Genomic DNA, 18,086 nt, shown 5'->3' with positions numbered 1-18,086 from the left:
TGGTTCGCCGCTTCGCGGCATCTGCGGACTTCAGTTCCGCCGGCGTCGCTGCCCGGAAGTGCGGCCTCGGAGGTGGTGAGCTGGAGGCGGCCACCGCCCGGCCTGGTGCCTGAGGAGGAGCCGGAGGTGGGGTCAGGCGAGCATCCCCCTGCCGCAGGGCCGGCGGGGAGGCCGGGGCGTGCCAGGGGAGGGGCGCCCGCACTGGGCTTGGCGCGCTCGTCGCAGACGTGAGGGGGCGCTGCAGGACGGGGGCATGTCGCGGGCCGGGGCGCGGAGGCGGGAACCCAGGTCGGCCCGGGCCGGAGCGGGCGCAGCCGAAGCCGATCGGAGAACGGGTTGCTGGGGTCGGGGGGGCGCGAGGCATGGCGCAGGGGACTCAAGAGGGTGCTCGGACCAGAGGGCACGGCGTGGGTCAAGGGGCGGCGGCGAGGATGCCTGGGAGTTGCGGCTCAAGGTGGGCCTTTGTTCCGAGCCGCCCGAGGCTCCGCTGCACCTGCAGAGACAGGAGCCTGCCGGGGCGCGGGGCGGAAAAGGAAGGGCCAGTCCCCACGGACTGGGGCGCGGGCTTTGGCCCGCGTCGCCCGGGCACAGGCTGGAAGTCCTTTAGGTGCGGGCCAATAAAGCCAGTGCAGGGGGCTTGCGGCAGAGGTAACGGCACATGTAGACTTGGTCTGCGTAAGGAATTGCCACGGAGACCCCAGAGCTAAGGAGAGTCCCGATCTGTTCTTAATAGATCTCAACAGGCTCCCTCTGGCTGTCGGGTGGGGAATAGACCGGAAGGTGGGGGAACCTTCCCTTTTGTAGAGGTGTGCAAAGTGGTCCGAGGGGTCAGATACGGAACATGAACGGCCCTCAGCAAAGGAAAGTCGATTTGGACGTAAGGAGCCAGAGGGGATGAGTCTGAGACCCCAGCAGGCTCCGAGGATTTCGAGGCCTCACCTAAACCAGACTGGTGCAGAGTGGGACCTTCTCAGGGTTTCTCATACGTTTGATAAAGGAGAAATTGAGGCCCAGCAAGCATGCTGCCTGTTTGACGGTGAAGTAGCTGAGCTTCTCAGACTCCCAGAGATCCCTGGGAATCCCTTCCCCTTTTCGGTGCCTGAGGGTGGGCAGTGCTGGGATTTCCAGGCTATAGTTGGATAAGAAGTGTCCATATTTCTCAGCCATGCTGAACCTGATGTCTCTGCTACTCCACCTGCACCCAACCAATCACACAGCCCTGGGCAGTCCACAGGCCCCTCTAGATGCCACACCCACACCCTGGGTCCCATAGGTGCCCCATAGGTCGCATCAAGATTCCAGGAAGCACAGGCTGCAAGACATGTCTCCCACTAGACCATGTATTTACCTCCCTTCCAGCAGCACCTGCCAGGCTTCCCAGGTGGCGCTAGTGCTAAAGAACCTGCCTGCCAATACAGGAGACATAAGAGACCCGGGTTTCATCCCTGGGCTAGGAAGATCCCATGGAGGAGGACATGGCAACCCACTCCAGTATTCTTGCCTGGAGAATCTTCCCATGGATAGAGGAGCCTGGTGGGCTGCGACCATAGGGTCGCAAAGAGTCAGACACGACTGAATCCACTTAGTGTGCACTCAGGACACCTGCCAGGCTACTGCCCAACCTTCTCTCAACACTTTGTGACTGTGAGCACCCTTAGACCCAGAGGCCATTCATGCCAGCCCCACCCCATTGAAGACCTGCGCATACACTCGATGTAACCAGGTTCTGAGGCAGCAGACCTCTGGGTCTGGGTCTGCAAGGGTCTTGGATGCTCCAAGGTTGAAGGCCCTGCCAAGAGGAGATGAAAAAGAAGTCCCTAGTGGTGGGAGTCTTAGCTGGCAGGGTGGGGAAGGGGGTGTTCTATATAGGGGCTCCTGCCCTCTTCTCCACCCTATTGGAGGAGAAGGTGGGGGAGGCCATGGATGGGAGTTAGTGGAAGAGGGGGTCGGTAGGACAAAATAGGGGAGGCGGGCCCAGGGTCTCCCCACTCTGGCAGTAAGCACTACCGGGAGGGCCGCAAAGCTGGAGGTGCTGGGGGTGGGGGGCGGCCACAGAAGTCCTGGAGGCGGGGAGCGGAGTCCTGCTGGGTCGGGAACCAGGACTTGGAGGGGCCAGGGGCACTGGAGAGGGCTGGGGCTCCTGAGGCCTGGGCGTGTGCGGCCCCCCGGCCCGCTGAAGGGATGGCTGACCGCCCCACCCCCACCCCCCCACCACAGCCCCGTCCAGTGCAGATTGAGGGGAGGTCCCCCGGCTCACACCGCCCGTCCCGCGCAGATGGCGGCGGCGGCGGCGGAGGCGGTGCACCACATCCACCTGCAGAACTTCTCGCGGTCCCTGCTCGAGACCCTCAACGGGCAGCGGCTGGGCGGGCACTTCTGTGACGTGACGGTCCGCATCCGAGAGGCCTCGCTGCGTGCCCACCGCTGCGTGCTGGCCGCCGGCTCGCCCTTCTTCCAGGACAAGCTGCTGCTCGGCCACTCGGAGATCCGCGTGCCACCGGTGGTGCCCGCGCAGACGGTGCGCCAGCTCGTCGAGTTCCTCTACAGCGGCTCGCTGGTGGTGGCGCAGGGCGAGGCGCTGCAGGTGCTCACCGCCGCGTCGGTGCTGCGCATCCAGACGGTCATAGACGAGTGCACACAGATCATCGCCCGCGCCCGCGCCCCCGCGCCAGGCGCTCCCGCGCCCCCGCCCGCGCCCGTGCCGCCGCCGCTGGCGCCCGCGCAACTGCGCCACCGCCTGCGGCACCTGCTGGCGGCTCGGCCCCCGGGTCCCCCCGGCGCCGCGCACCCGCGCAAGCAGCGCCAGCCGGCGCGCCTGCAGCTGCCCGCGCCCCCCGCGCCCGCCAAGGCGGAGAGCGCGGCCTCCGACCCCGCGCTGACCGCGGACGACGGCGCGGACGATGACGACGACGAGGCCGACGACGAGACCGACGGCGAGGACGGCGAGGGCAGCGGCCCCGGGGAGATCCAGGCGCCCCCCGCCTTCCCCGACTGCGCCGCGGGCTTCCTGCCCGCCGCGGCGGATGGCACGCGGGAGGAGCCGTCCGTGCCCGCCGGCCTCTCGGATTACAGCGGGCCCGGCAGGGACTTCCTCCGGGGGACCTCGGCCGCCGAGGACGTGTTCCCCGACGGCTACGTCTCCGCCTGGCAAGAGGGCGATCAGGCTGCCCCCGAAGGCTGTCCGGCCGAGACCCCTGCCCCTCCCGACTGCGTCCTGTCGGGGCCCCGCCCACCTGGCGTGAAGACCCCCGGGCCGCCCGTGGCGCTTTTCCCCTTCCACCTGGGAGCCCCCGGGCCGCCGGCGCAACCCCCTCCCGCGCCCTCGGGGCCGGCCCCCGCGCCCCCGCCCGCCTTCTACCCAGCGCTGCAGTCGGACGCAGCTCCCAGCGCGCCACTAGGGGAGGCCCCGGCCCCAGCGGCTGCGCCCCCCGTGGCCCCCTCGACCACTCCCGCGCGCGCCCCAGGTGCCGAGCCGCCCGCCTACGAGTGCAGCCACTGCCACAAGACGTTCAGCTCTCGAAAAAACTACACCAAGCACATGTTCATCCACTCGGGTGAGCCGGGGTGGGTCTCTGGGCCCCTCGATTTGGAGTTAGGCCTTTCGTGAACTGTCAATGACCCAAGGGTCATCACAGCCTGGTTCCCCTCTCGGATTCGGGTGATGGGGCGGCCTGCTCTGTAACCCCGGGGGTTCTGTGCCGGCCAGCAGGGAGGGGCACGTATACCTCGGTCTTTCCCAGTGTGAGGCCGCTGGGCCTGAACGGCGGCCAGTGACCAGAGTTCAGAAGGCTCTCTGGGCGCGGCGGAGATGGAGGAGGGGCAGCCCGGCCCTGGGCCCGACACCAGGAAGTTTGAGGGGGGAGGTCTCGTCCCTGGAGGTGGGGGTAGACCTGAGTGGTCAGCCTCGATGGGCAACGATGTCCTAGACCTGCCGGCTTCCCTGCTAGGAGCTACCTGTTGGAGTCGTGAGTCACTGACAGGTTCCCATTAGGGTCTGGGAGAGGGGCGTCCCTGCCAGGTGTAGGGATTCCAGGTTAATGACACGTCTGGGTGCGGAGGGGAGTCGTGGTCCGGCACAGCGCCCCGAAGCCCCTTCCCAGCTGACCTGAGCGCGCTTCCCGCCCTGTCGCCCGCAGGGGAGAAGCCCCACCAGTGCGCCGTGTGCTGGAGATCCTTCTCGCTGCGTGACTACCTGCTCAAGCACATGGTCACGCACACTGGCGTGCGCGCCTTCCAGTGCGCCGTCTGCGCCAAGCGCTTCACGCAGAAAAGCTCGTTGAACGTGCACATGCGCACCCACCGGCCGGAGCGCGCGCCCTGCCCCGCCTGCGGCAAGGTCTTCTCGCACCGCGCGCTGCTGGAGCGCCACCTGGCCGCGCACCCTGCGCCCTGATGCGGGCCTGGGCCCTGTCCGCGCCCCGTGGGGTTGGCCTCGCCGCTCCGCTGGCGGCCGCGTCCACGACCGACGTCACACCTGTCGCGGCCTCTTGGCCGCTTTCTCGCCGCCGGCCCGCGCTGTCCCCGAGCGCAGGCCCTGCTCCTGCCCACCCTGTTCCCCAGCCCCGCCTGCTTCGTTCCTCCCTTCCTGCGTACTTGGCCCTCAGGGTGGGGGCCGGCTGGGCGTGATCAGGGATTCTACAGCCTCCGAGAACTGGATCATCTCCATGCTGACCTAGGGCTCGGCCATGGAGCCGGGCCCAGGATTCACGGTCCCGACTCCAGTTCACGCCGCCCCGGCTCCAGGGAGTGGGGTGCGAGCTGCTCCTCTGACCCCGTGCCAGGCTACGAGGTCCCCAGCGCCCCGATCCGAGCCACCCCTCCCTCATCTGGCACCTAGGGCATCGCCACGGACTGAGGCCCGGCCTTGGGAGCCCTGCTCTGTAATAAAGGACTGGGGACCGTGGGGTCCAAACCCAGAAGCGCGAGCCCCGGCCCATGTGTGCCTCACCGTCTGTGACCGCCGTGGGTGTTGGGGTGCAGTGCGCCTGGGCAGCACCCCGCTGGGTAGCGCGCCCTTGGGCGGCGCGCGGCAGGATGGGTCGCTTTGCCATCTCGTGCCTCTGTTCTCTGGTAGGAGACGCCTGGCTCCCTAGAGCCCTCGATCCTGTTGGGGAGAGGGGTGCGGACAGCCCTGTCTGACAAGGGTCTGGAAGCCGCAACCCACCCCACCCCTCCTCCCTCCAACCCCCGCCCAAGACGAAGATTTCGAGGCCCCTCCCCCGAGATCATCCGGGCAGATTCTCTGGCCTTCAGGCTTCCCCTCCTGATGGCCTTGATGGTTTAACAACTCACTTTGGGGGGCAGGGGATCTTTGGGGCCAAGTTACTACTAGACGGGGGCCTGAGCCCCAGAATTACTGTCCTGGCCTTCAGGGTCGCGAGTGCCCGGCTGGCCTAGGGGCGGCACAGACACCAGCGGCCGGCCTCTCGGGCTGCCTACCGGGGTTGCTGAAGATACCAGCCAGGGTCAGCTAGAGGCTCCTCCTCGCAGGCCTCCTTCACATCGCTGGCGGAAGGCCCGCGCACCGCCTGCAAAGTATCCCGAGCCGGGGGCAGGGGTGTGTGTGTGGGGGGGTGTGGCCTGCGGGCCCACGTTGAGATCCTAGGCCCGCGGCTCGTTTCCACGCTCCCCTGCTGAGGCTTTCCCCGCCATACCCACATTCCAGGCAAAGTTCAGCCTCCTGAACCCTGAGCCTGGTCCCCACAGATGCCAGGGGTACAGCAGAGTCAGAGCGGGGCACCTGGGTAGGGGGGTCAGGACCAGGTTTGAACTCAGGCTCTGCGACGTTCAGAGCTTACTGCCCATCTGCTGTGTCCCTGGCCCCCACCCAGCTCCCGCGGAGTCAGGTTAGGTCGGTGCACAGGGAGCCTCCCGGGAGGCCGGCTAGCGTCGGAGCTGCCTTGCTATCCTGCCTGGCTGTAAGTTCGGAGGACTGTTTCCCAAGAGACTGGCACCCAGTGGCAGGAACGGGGGCAGAGGGGCCGGCGACACACAGAAGAGCAGGCAGGGCCAAACAAACACTTGGGGTCAGGAAGGCGGGAGGGCAGAGTCCTGGGGCCCACACCTTGGCCAACAGTCCATGAGTCACCGCACAGGGGCGGGTCGCCGGCGGAGGTGGGCACTCCTGGACATTTCCCGGAGTTAGGAGCAGGTGCCATGGGGCTCTGGAGGCGACTGGCCTTCTCGTTGCTGCTGCTGCTGCTGCTTTGGGGCCTGGGGCAGTCGCCATGGGCGGCGGCGGCGGCCCCGGCCCTGCGCTGGCTCCTGGGCGACCCAGCCTGCGGCCTGCTGCTGGGCCTGGCCCTGCTGGCAGGGCCCTGGCTGGGCCCCTGGACACCGCACTGGCTGAGCCTGGCTGCTGCGGCCCTGCTACTGACCCTGCTACCCGCACGGCCGCCGCCCGGGCTCCTCTGGCTGCCGGCCGACCTGGCCTACACCTTCCTGATGCTCCGCCTGGGCCTCCGCACCTGGGCACGCTTGCGGCGCCGGCCTCCGGACACCTTCGTGGACTCCTTTGAGCGGCGTGCACGGGAGCAGCCGGGCCGCACGATCCTGGTGTGCACCGGTCCGGGGGGCCGCGCGGTCACCTTCCGGGAGCTGGACACCAGGGCCTGCCAGGCGGCCTGGGCCCTGAAGGCCGAACTGGCCGGCACCGAGGGCCTGCGCGCCCGGGAGCCCACCGCCCTGCTGGTGCTGCCCTCGCAGATGCTCCCCGCCCTGAGCCTGTGGCTAGGGCTGGCCAAGCTGGGCTGCCCGGTGGTCTGGATCAACCCTCACGGCCGCGGGCCACCCCTGGTGCACGCGGTGCTGAGCTCCGGGGCCCGCGTGCTGGTGGTGGACCCAGGTGAGAACCCCTGGACAAGGGGGTCGGAGGGGCTGGGCAGCGGGCGGGAGAGGGCGGCGGAGGACTGCTGTCCAGGGGGTCCCAGTCGGGGCTGGCTCTTAGAACAGCCCACAGCCCGCTGGCTCTTAGGACCCAAACCCAGTTGCTGGACAGAAATGCTGAAGGTCCCAGAGTTCTGTTGATTTTTTTTTCACCGTGGCTATTTGCGGGCGTTTTGCACCCCAATACTCATTACAGGTAAGGCAGGTGCGCTTCGCCGCTGCAAAGGGGGGGAGGGGCCTCGGCACGTCTCGCCCCTCCCACCGCAGGGCACCCCGCCCCCGCCCTGAAGCTTCCTCTGACCCCTCCCGCAGAGCTCCGGGCAAACCTGGAGGAGGTCCTGCCCAAGCTGCAGGCGGAGAAGGTGCACTGCCTCTACCTGGGCCGCAGCTCCCCCACGCCCGGGGTGGGGGCCCTGGGCGCCGCCCTGGCCGCCGCCCCCTCAGACCCCGTGCCCGCCGACCTGCGGGCGGACATCAAGCTGCGAAGCCCAGCCCTGTTCATCTACACCTCGGGGACCACCGGTGAGCGTGCCCGATGTCCAGGCCCGACCTCTGAACTCTCCTGCTGACCTGACCTCAAGCCTGATTTGTGCCCTCAACTTGGCCTCTGAAACCCTCCTTGCCCCTGGATTGTGACCCCTGGCCCCAACGTTGACAGCCAGTGTTATCTGAATGGTCGGTGCCAGAACCTTGCCTCTGGCCGGTAAACAGCCGCTGAAACCCTGACCTTTGGAATTCATCCGCTGAACCCCGATGAAAACCCACCCACGCTGGCCATCTTTCCAGAGCCTCAAACCCCTGAGCTTGCGGGCCTGCCCTACCCTCCTCTCCCCTCTTCTCCCCAGGGCTCCCCAAGCCCGCCATCCTCACCTACGAGCGGGTGCTGCAGGTGGCAGGGATGCTGACTCTGTGTGGGGTCACAGCCGACGACGTGGTCTACACGGTCTTGCCTTTGTACCACACCATGGGGCTTGTCCTTGGAGTCCTCAGTTGCCTGGACCTTGGTAAGCCTTTCTTTCTTTGAAGTCCCCGTTCGAGCCACAGGACTCCCAGCCTGGATGTCAGGGTGGCAAGCCCAATAGGTTACCCAGAACCCCAGGTTCCCATCTTTGACAAGGGACAGAGAAGCCCAGGGCCACCTGGATAGAGGGACGGACACCCGGGGAGTCCTTCATGGCTGTGCTGCAGGCAGGAAGAGAGCGGCACTGCTGTGGGCGTTGGGTATTCCTGGCAGTCAGTGTCCCAGGTGGAGCCAGTGAAGGCACCGGCAGCAAGCCTTCCTTCCAGTTGTCTCCCTAGACACCTGGCCACGAATTCAGTGAACAGACCGCCTGGTCGGTTTTGTTGCCATTGTTGTCGTTTCTGAAATTTTAACATGGAATATATTGAAATATCAAAATTTCTAAAGTTTTCTACATGAATCCTCAGGTACTCACCACCCAGCTGCAGCTGTTGGCAGCATTTTGCTCTTCTGTGTTTTGATTATCACCTCCCCTTTACTCTCACTTTTTACTCTCATTATTTCTTCAAAAATCTTAAAACCATGGGCCATTTCAAACATACAGGAAAGCAGAGCAGATAGTTTGATGAAGTCTCTGAAATCCTCACCCAGCCTCAACAATTGTTAACATGTTGCCAATTTTATTTAATAGGAACTCCCTTCTTTCTGGATTATTTTGGAGCAGATTCTAGATACTATCTTTCTCTTTGTAAATACTGCAGTATGTATCTCTAATATGTAAGAACTTAAAACACCTGTGACCACTGTGATTATCACACCTACCTGAAAAATTAACAGTAACTCTTGGGTACTATCTGATGCTCACCTCATGTTAAAAACTTCCCAGGAGTTCCCTAGTAGTCCAGTGTCTAAGCCTGTGTGCTCCCACTGCAGGGGCCACAGATTCGGTCTCTGGTCAGGAAGCTAGAGCCCACGTGCTGCAACTAAGACCCAGGGCAGCCAAATAAATGATTACATATATTTTTTAAAAATTGGCCCAATTATCTGTCTTTTTGCAGTTCAAGTGTTCTTTGTACTTGCTTACTTGGTCTCTGTTCCTCTCCCTCCCACATTCCTGTTAAAACTACATAGTCTTTCTAGAGATGTTTTCATTTATTTTTAAAACAGTTTTTATTTCTTTGGCCGCACCAGGTCTTTGTTGTGGCATGCAGGACCCATTTCCCTGACCAAGGATCAAACCGGGGTGCCTGCATCAGGAGCATACAGTCTTAGCCACTAGACCACCAGGGAAGTCCCTGTTTTATTTTTACTTTTTTTTTTTTTTTTGCTCTTTACAAGAGACTCACTTTTTTAAAAATTTTAACCGAAGGATAATTGCTTTACCATATTGTGTTGGTCTCTGCCACACATCAACATGAATCAGCCACGGGTATACATGTGTCCCCTCCCTCCTGAACCTCCCTCCCACCTCCCACCCCATCCCACTCCAGGTTGTCATAGTGTTTTCATTTATTTTAAAACAATCTTTATTTATTTATCTGGCTGCAGTGGGTCTGAGTTGTGTCCTGCAGGGCCATCAATGTGTGCCTGGACTCTATTGTGGCCCAAGGCCTTAGTTGCTCTCTGGCAGGTGGGATCCCCAGCCACGGATCAAACTTCTGTCTGCTACATTGCAAAGTGGATTCTTAACCACTGGACCACCCGAGGAGAATCCCCACGATGTTTTTCAGTTCAGTTCAGTCGCTCAGTCGTGTCCGACTCTTTGCGACCCCATGAATCGCATCACGCCAAGCCTCCCTGTCCATCACCAACTCCCGGAGTTCACTCAGACTCACGTCCATCATGTCAGTGATGCCATCCAGCCATCTCATCCTCTGTTGTCCCCTTCTCCTCCTGCCCCCAATCCCTCCCAGGATCAGAGTCTTTTCCAATGAGTCAACTCTTCGCATGAGGTGGCCAAAGTACTGGAGTTTCAGCTTTAGCATCATTCCTTCCAAAGAAATCCCAGGGCTGAACTCCTTCAGAATGGACTGGTTGGATCTCCTTGCAGTCCAAGGTACTCTCAAGAGTCTTCTCCAACACCACAGTTCAAAAGCATCAATTCTTCGGCACTCAGCCATCTTCACAGTCCAACTCTCACATCCATACATGACCACTGGAAAAACCATAGCCTTGACTAGATGGACCTTTGTTGGCAAAGTAATGTCTCTGCTTTTCAATGTGCTATCTAGGTTGGTCAAAACTTTTCTTCCAAGGAGTAAGCGTCTTTTAATTTCATGGCTGCAATCACCATCTGCAGTGATTTTGGAGCCCCCCCAAAAACTAAAGTCTGACACTGTTTCCACTGTTTCCCCATCTATTTCCCATGAAGTGATGGGACCAGATGCCATAATCTTTATTTTCTGAATGTTGAGTTTTAAGCCAACTTTTTCACTCTCCTCTTTCACCTTCATCAAGAGGCTTTTTAGTTCCTCTTCACTTTCTGCCATAAGGGTGGTGTCATCTGCATATCTGAGGTTATTGATACTTCTCCCGGCAATCTTGATTCCAGCTTGTGCTTCTTCCAGCCCAGCGTTTCTCATGATGTACTCTGCATATAAGTGAAATAAGCAGGGTGACAATATACAGCCTTGACGTACTCCTTTTCCTATTTGGAACCAGTCTGTTGTTCCATGTCCAGTTCAAACTGTTGCTTCCTGACCTGCATACAGGTTTCTCAAGAGGCAGGTCAGGGGGTCTGGTATTCCCATCTCTTTCAGAATTTTCCAGTTTATTTAGATTCAGTTTAATTATTCTTGGGAAGAACTTTAGTGCAGTGCATATGCTTCCTAACTTGTCACACCAGAGACGTCTTAAAACTGGGATCCCATCTTAGGCAAAGAACTGGGACGTTTTCATTGGAAAAATCCTTATCAACCTCCCCCCTGGTCTTAGCAGCTCTTGAAGCCCTTTCCAGAATCCAGGCATTTCACTTGGGGTTGCCAACAGAGCTGTTGCTTTCAAGGACCCAGCATCCATTTTCACAGGGAGGACATTATACTTCACCTCTGCCAAGATACAGCTTTGAAGAAGACACACACCTGCTCCCTTCCCAAGCACAGGAGCAGTCGTCCCTCTGGGTGCAGGGCTGATGATATTAGCTTGTGGGGTTTTCTGACGATTAGAGCTGAGGTAGGGAGAGTGCCATCCACAGGGCCAGCTGCAGAGGAGGGGATCAGAAAAAGAGGGAGCACTTTCCTGGAGTGACTGTGCATGCTAAGTCGCTTCAGTTGTGTCCACCTCTTTGTGACCCCATGGACTGTAGCCCACCAGGCTCCTCTGTCCATGGGATTCTCCAGGCAAGAATACTGGAGTGGGGTGCCATGCCCTTCTCCATGGAGTGACTGTAGTGGCCCCTAAGATGTACTGATCCACATGCCCATCCTTCACAACATCCATATATCCATCCAGCAACCCAGCCCCCATCACCCATCCATCCTTCTACCCGCTATCCATTTGCCCAGCTAGACAGGCATTCCTAAGACATTTATCACAATCATGAGTGACTCCTGCTCACAGCCCTCATTCAGCAGGGCTTTGTACCAGGCACTGAGCTTTCCACACATTCTGAAGACAGGATTTGGACTCAGGTCGGGCTGTGCTCTTCTCGTGGGGACAGTCCTGGCTGGGCCAGTGACACAGAGATGAGCGTGATGCCATCCTGGGCTTCATGGGCCACAACCAGCTGGTCAGAGCAGCTTCTTACGGCAGCTCAGAGGCCTGACCTGAAACCCCTTCCTCTCCTCCCTTCCAGGGGTGACCTGTGTCCTGGCCCCCAAGTTCTCTGCCTCCAGCTTCTGGGATGACTGTCGACAGCATGGTGTGACTGTGATCCAGTACGTGGGCGAGATCCTGCGGTACCTGTGCAACACACCCCAGGTGAGATGCTCAGAGCGCCCCCGAGTCATCCCAGTGAAGGTCTCAGGGGGATTCAGGCCAGGACTCACACAGTGGCCCTCGGGACAGGGGGTCCCAAGCAAGGTTTCCCATCACAGCTGCTTTGAGGATCAGCTGTGCTATCTTGTGGTGGGGGGCGGTGGGGGGGCGTGACTTCACCTCTCTCAGCCTCAGTGTCCTCTTTGGGGAAACAGAATAATACCTCACAGGGGTGCAGCAAGAATCAAACATGTAAAGTACTGAGAGCAGGCTGTGGCTCGGGATAAAGTCACTAGACCTGAGCAGGTCTCATCCTATGGATCAGTGACACGTGGACCCCAGGTGATTCTCTCAAGGAGTGTGTGTTAGTCCCTCAGGTGTGCCCAACTCTTTGTGACCCCGTGGACTGTAGCCCACCAGACTCCTCTGTCCATGGAATTTCCAGGCAAGAATAGTGGAGTGGGTGGCCATTTCCTTCTCCAGGGGGGTCTTCCCAACCTAGGGATCAAACTGTGGTCTCCTGCATTGCAGGCCTACTCTTAACCATCTGATCCACCAGGGGGGCCCTAACGTCCCTCCAAATAAAATCTCCAGGTAACCATTCAGGAAAAGGTTCCTGGTAACTAACCCAAGTAAGGCCCCGGGATAACTCCTCAAAATTAACCTTCAAGTCAGTCCCCCAGGTTACCTTCAGGTAAAGGCCCCCCAAGTAACTCCTCCTGCTAAGGCCTCCAGTAAACACCCCCAGGTAAAAGCTTCAGATAACCACCCCTGTATAAGACCCCAGAGGTCTCCCTTAGGTCAGACCCTATAGAAGCCCTCTGGCCACCCCTACATATTCCTCCAGGTAAGGTTCCCAGGTATCCTCCACAGGTAAGCCCTACAAGTAACTCTCTCCAGGTATAGACTCCAGGTAACTACTCTAAAGTTAAGAACTCAGATCCCCTAGATACAGGCCCCCGTCACCTCCCAGGATAGCTCTCCTAGGTAAGGGCTATCTTATCCTGGGCACACCAAAGGGCAGCCCCTCCTCACCCTTCTCGGGCTGTCCCTGCAGCGGCCAGAGGACCGGACACATAAAGTCCGCCTGGCGATTGGCAATGGACTCCGGGCAGAAGTGTGGGAGACCTTCCAGCGGCGCTTCGGCCCCATTCGGATCTGGGAGATGTACGGCTCCACCGAGGGCAACGTCGGCTTCATCAACTATCCGGGGCGCTGTGGGGCCCAGGGCAAGACCAGCTGCTTACTCCGAGTGAGTTGCTGGGCATGACGGGGCCCTGACTGGGGCCGAGCCCATCGGACCTCTGCTGATGCCTCCCACCATCTACCCAGATGCTGTCCCCCTTCGAGCTGGTGCAGTACAGCCTGGAGACAGAGGAGCCTCTGAGGGACAGTCAGGGCCTCTGCATCCGTGCGAGGCCAGGTACGGGGCTGGGGAACCTCCCCAGGTGTGCGAAGGGGGGAGAGCTGTGGGCTTCTCTGTGGCTGGAACAAGCCACCCGAAGCCTCGAGGTGGCTGACGCCCAGTGGTGGCGCCTGCAGTCCTCAGCCAGGCCCTGCATCCCTGGTCTGTCTGCCCACAGTCTGGGGCCTCCCTCTCAGCTGGTCGGTTCTGCCCAGCTCCTCTGCTTCAACCTCTAGCTCTGCTGCGTCTCTGGGTGTCCATCTGAGGTGTTCGCTTGCACGGTCTGTGGAAGTCCCATCCTCCCAGGGATCCAGCTCCCGTCCTGAACCTTTTCCGAGGGTCTGCTCTCCTGGGGGCTGGCAAGGTCACAGCGGAATCTCTCTTCCCATCACCATTTGTGTCTCTCCCTTGTCCATCCTTGTTGGCCTTTTCCTCTTCTGAGGGGACTCTCTGATACCACCCTCATTTCCTGTCTCTGTCTCTGGATCCGTTTCTGGGTCTCTCTCTTCTCTGGCAGAGTCCGGGCCGTGGCCTGGGGGGCTCCTGACGCGCTCCGCCATGGCTAATGCCCGACTCCCGCTCCTACCCCAGGGGAGGCGGGACTCCTGCTGACCCAGGTGTTGCGTCACCAACCTTTCCTGGGCTACCGCGGGCCCCGGGAGCTGTCAGAGAAGAAGCTGGTGAAGAACGTGCGGCGCCCGAACGACCTTTACTACAACACCGGGGACGTGCTGGCCATGGACCACGAAGGCTTCCTCTACTTCCGCGACCGCATTGGGGACACCTTCCGGTACCGCGGGGCTCCTCAGGGCCGGACGTGTGGATTCGGGGAGGGGCGGGGCTTGGGGAAGTAGGCGGGCCTCTCCTACCAGGGGGCGGGGCTCGGTGGTCAGGAGGCAGGGGCTATCCTTTCCAGGGGTGGGCCCCTCGTACATATTCAGGACGGGACAGGCCAGGGGCCTAGGGGCCAGGAGGCGGCGCTTGGTCAGGGGTGGAACCTCCTTTCCCGCGCCCTGATCCCAGGCACCTGCTCCAACCCCGCAGGTGGAAGGGTGAGAATGTGTCCACGCGGGAGGTGGAGGGCGTGCTGTCAGTCGTGGACTTCCTGCAGGAGGTGAACGTGTACGGTGTGCCTGTGCCAGGTGCGGAAGAGTGCGCAGCCCTGTGGGAGGGGTGGGGGCTTGTTCCAGGTGGGGAGCCGCCAGGACCCGGGAGAGGGCAGCTGTGGTGCTGAGGTTGCACGTGCTCCCCAGGGTGTGAGGGCAAGGTGGGCATGGCCGCCGTGCAGCTGGTGCCCGGCCAGGCCTTCGACGGGCAGAGGCTGTACCAGCACGTACGCACTTCTCTCCCGGGCTACGCCGCTCCCCATTTCATTCGTATCCAGGTGAGCTCGGGTGGCCGGAGGGGTGGGTGGGAGGCCTGGCAGGGCGGCTGCAGTCGAGATTACAGTCTCTCCCCACGCAGGACGCCTTGGAGATCACAGGCACGTTCAAACTGGTGAAGTCCCGGTTGGTGCGCGAGGGCTTCAATGTGAGCGTCGTTGCTGATCCCCTGTTCGTGCTGGACAACCAGGCCCAAGCCTTCCGGCCCCTGACTCCAGATATATACCGGGCAGTGTGTGAGGGAGTCTGGAGACTCTGACCTCCCATCAGCTCACAGGACATCCGAAGGCGCTCCACCCAACGCTGTTCCCCCCTCCCCTTGTCCCCTCACCCACTCCCCAAACCCGACGAGCCTGGCCTTATCCCCAGCTTCACAGGCTGGGGTGACCCTGGCCCGCACCAGAGCGAGAATAAACCGGGATGTGTACACGGATGTCTGTGTCGATGGGGAACGAGCCAGAGGTGCGGGGTCCCCCTGAGGGGCAGCCCTGTCTGGAAAAGGCCAGGGGAATGGCTGGAGCCACCGCCACTCCAGGAGGAGACAAGACTCCGAGTCTGCCTGTGGCCTCTGTCGGGGCTGGGCCGGGCTGCAGATGAGTACATGGTCTGGAGAGTGTGGGGAGAAGCACCGTGAGGGGAGGTCTGACAAGGGCCAGAGGCAAGGCTTCTGGAGAATGGAGGCCATGGTATCTTCGGGCTAGAAGTGCCCTCGGGGGCATTGCGGGAGCCGCAGGCCGGCTGGCGTCAGCAAGAGCAGCTGTGCTAGTAAAGGCCCTGCTGTGGTCAGCTGCTCCTGCCATGCCTTGTGCTGGACGCTGCTCTCCAGGCGTCCCTGGGCTCCTGTGCCAAACAGCCCCTGCCAGCTGATACGTCCACTTCTCGAGCACATGCCGTGCTGCGAGTGGGGTTAAGCTGTGGCCACACACACACACACACACACACACCCCGTGAGGCCCAGTTCAAGGGGCCCTGGCCGCTGAGGCTGTCACTGCATTTCCTCTTGACAGAAGAGGTTAGCACCCATTCTGTCAACAGAAGAGCGTGTGCTGGGAGCCCAGAGAGCCATGTGGGGGGGGGGGTGTGTGTGCGCTGGACAGGAACCTGGGTCTATGGGTCCCCGAGCCTGCAGCATGGATTGACGGCTGTCCACTTCCAGGCTGGGTGGCCTGGGCAATGCCTAGAACCAACTGCCTCTTGAGCACTGGTTTCCTTCATTGTAAAATGGGCCTGAGAATCGTGTCCACCTCAACAGATGTTTGTGGATATTAAAAAAAAAGATGGAGGGCTTCCCCGGTGGCTCAGTGGTAAGGAATCCACCTGCCAATGCAGAGGTTTGATCCCTAGTTGGCGATCTAAGATCCCACAACATGTGCCTTGGGAGCAACACACATGCCATGACTACTGAGTCCAGGTGCCACAACTAGAGAGAAACTCACACACCGTAACAAAGTCCCAGAGCGAAACAGAAAAAAAGTCATTTCAAGGTTACCTGTGGAGTTAGCATAAGGTCAATTATCACAGTTACCAGGGGCGGCTGCAATGGCGCGCATAGCGCAGGCAGATGCACTGGTCATAGCAAACACCCTCTTCCAACAACACAAGAGAGACTCTACACATCGACATCACCAGATGGTCAACACCGAAATCAGGTTGATTATATTCTTTGCAGCCAAAGATGGAGAAGCTCTATACAGTCAACAAAAACAAGACCAGGAGCTGACTGTGGCTCAGATCATGAACTCCTTATTGCCAAATTCAGACTGAAATTGAAGAAAGAAGGGAAAACCACTAGACCATTCAGGTATGACCTAAATCAAATCCCTTATGATTATACAGTGGAAGTGAGAAATAGATTTAAGGGACTAGATCTGATAGAGTGCCTGATGAATTATGGATGGAGGTTCGTGACATTGTACAGGAGACAGGGATCAAGATCATCCCCATGGAAAAGAAATGCAAAAAAGCAAAATGGCTGTCTGGGGAGGCCTTACAAATAGCTGTGAAAAGAAGAGAAGCGAAAAGCAAAGGAGAAAAGGAAAGATATAAGTATCTGAATGCAGAGTTCCAAAGAATAGCAAGAAGAGATAAGAAAGCCTTCCTCAGCGATCAATGCAAAGAAATAGAGGAAAACAACAGAATGGGAAAGACTAGAGATCTCTTCAATAATATTAGACATACCAAGGGAACATTTCATGCAAAGATGGGCTCAATAAAGGACAGAAATGGTATGGACCTAACAGAAGCAGAAGATATTAAGAAGAGGTGGCAAGAATACACAGAAGAACTGTACAAAAAAGATCTTCACAACCCAGATAATCACGATGGTGTGATCACTCACTTGGAGCCAGACATCCTGGAATGTGAAGTCAAGTGGGCCTTAGGAAGCATCACTATGAACAAAGCTAGTGGAGGTGATGGAATTCCAGTTGAGCTATTTCAAATCCTGAAAGATGATGTTGTGAAAGTGCTGCACTCAATATGCCAGCAAATTTGGAAAACTCAGCAGTGGCCACAGGACTGGGAAAGGTCAGTTTTCATTCCAATCCCAAAGAAAGGCAATGCCAAAGAATGCTCAAACTACCGCACAACTGCACTCATCTCACATGCTAGTAAAGTAATGCTCAAAATTCTCCAAGCCAGGCTTCAGCAATACGTGAACCATGAACTTCCAGATGTTCAAGCTGGTTTTAGAAAAGACAGAGGAACCAGAGATCAAATTGCCAACATCCGCTGGATCATGGAAAAAGCAAGAGAGTGCCAGAAAAACATCTATTTCTGCTTTATTGACTATGCCAAAGCCTTTGACTGTGTGGATCACAATAAACTGTGGAAAATTCTGAAAGAGATGGGAATACCAGACCCCCTGACCTGCCTCTTGAGAAACCTGTATGCAGGTCAGGAAGCAACAGTTTGAACTGGACATGGAACAACAGACTGGTTCCAAATAGGAAAAGGAGTACGTCAAGGCTGTATATTGTCACCCTGCTTATTTCACTTATATGCAGAGTACATCATGAGAAACGCTGGGCTGGAAGAAGCACAAGCTGGAATCAAGATTGCCGGGAGAAGTATCAATAACCTCAGATATGCAGATGACACCACCCTTATGGCAGAAAGTGAAGAGGAACTAAAAAGCCTCTTGATGAAGGTGAAAGAGGAGAGTGAAAAAGTTGGCTTAAAACTCAACATTCAGAAAATAAAGATTATGGCATCTGGTCCCATCACTTCATGGGAAATAGATGGGGAAACAGTGGAAACAGTGTCAGACTTTAGTTTTTGGGGGGGCTCCAAAATCACTGCAGATGGTGATTGCAGCCATGAAATTAAAAGACGCTTACTCCTTGGAAGAAAAGTTTTGACCAACCTAGATAGCATATTGAAAAGCAGAGACATTACTTTGCCAACAAAGGTCCGTCTAGTCAAGGCTATGGTTTTTCCAGTGGTCATGTATGGGTGTGAGAGTTGAACTGTGAAGATGGCTGAGTGCCGAAGAATTGATGCTTTTGAACTGTGGTGTTGGAGAAGACTCTTGAGAGTC

The 18,086-nt window shown here is 58.8% G+C and overlaps 2 protein-coding genes across 6 annotated transcripts; both read left to right on the top strand.

Moving 5' to 3' along the window:
* Positions 1–5: 5 nt before the first annotated feature.
* On the top strand, positions 6–4,919 carry ZBTB45 (zinc finger and BTB domain containing 45). 5 transcript variants are annotated; one of them, XM_025270410.3, is made up of 3 exons: positions 6–126; positions 2,276–3,554; positions 4,137–4,919. In XM_025270410.3, exons 2-3 carry the CDS (start codon positions 2,276–2,278, stop codon positions 4,391–4,393), a joined length of 1,536 nt encoding a protein of 511 aa, XP_025126195.1. In that variant the 5' UTR covers positions 6–126; the 3' UTR covers positions 4,394–4,919. The 5 variants fall into 5 exon arrangements, with proteins under 5 accessions (XP_025126195.1, XP_025126196.1, XP_044787752.1 ...); XM_025270411.3 differs by having other exon boundaries at positions 44–126; positions 2,218–3,554; XM_044931817.2 differs by lacking the exon at positions 6–126 and adding an exon at positions 134–288.
* Positions 4,920–5,315: 396 nt separating this feature from the next.
* Positions 5,316–14,975, top strand: SLC27A5 (solute carrier family 27 member 5). Its single transcript, XM_006067280.4, has 10 exons — positions 5,316–6,844; positions 7,198–7,407; positions 7,731–7,889; positions 11,640–11,764; positions 12,819–13,013; positions 13,094–13,184; positions 13,758–13,956; positions 14,211–14,308; positions 14,420–14,550; positions 14,631–14,975. The coding sequence occupies exons 1-10, from the start codon at positions 6,157–6,159 to the stop codon at positions 14,805–14,807; spliced, it is 2,073 nt and encodes a 690-aa protein (XP_006067342.1). The 5' UTR covers positions 5,316–6,156; the 3' UTR covers positions 14,808–14,975.
* The last annotated feature ends 3,111 nt before the right edge of the window (positions 14,976–18,086 follow it).

Source organism: Bubalus bubalis, chromosome 18 (genome assembly GCF_019923935.1).
Source record: "Bubalus bubalis isolate 160015118507 breed Murrah chromosome 18, NDDB_SH_1, whole genome shotgun sequence".
NCBI lineage: Eukaryota > Metazoa > Chordata > Mammalia > Artiodactyla > Bovidae > Bubalus > Bubalus bubalis.
Note: the sequence above shows the minus strand (reverse complement) of the source record. Positions and strands in the feature narration are given on the sequence as shown.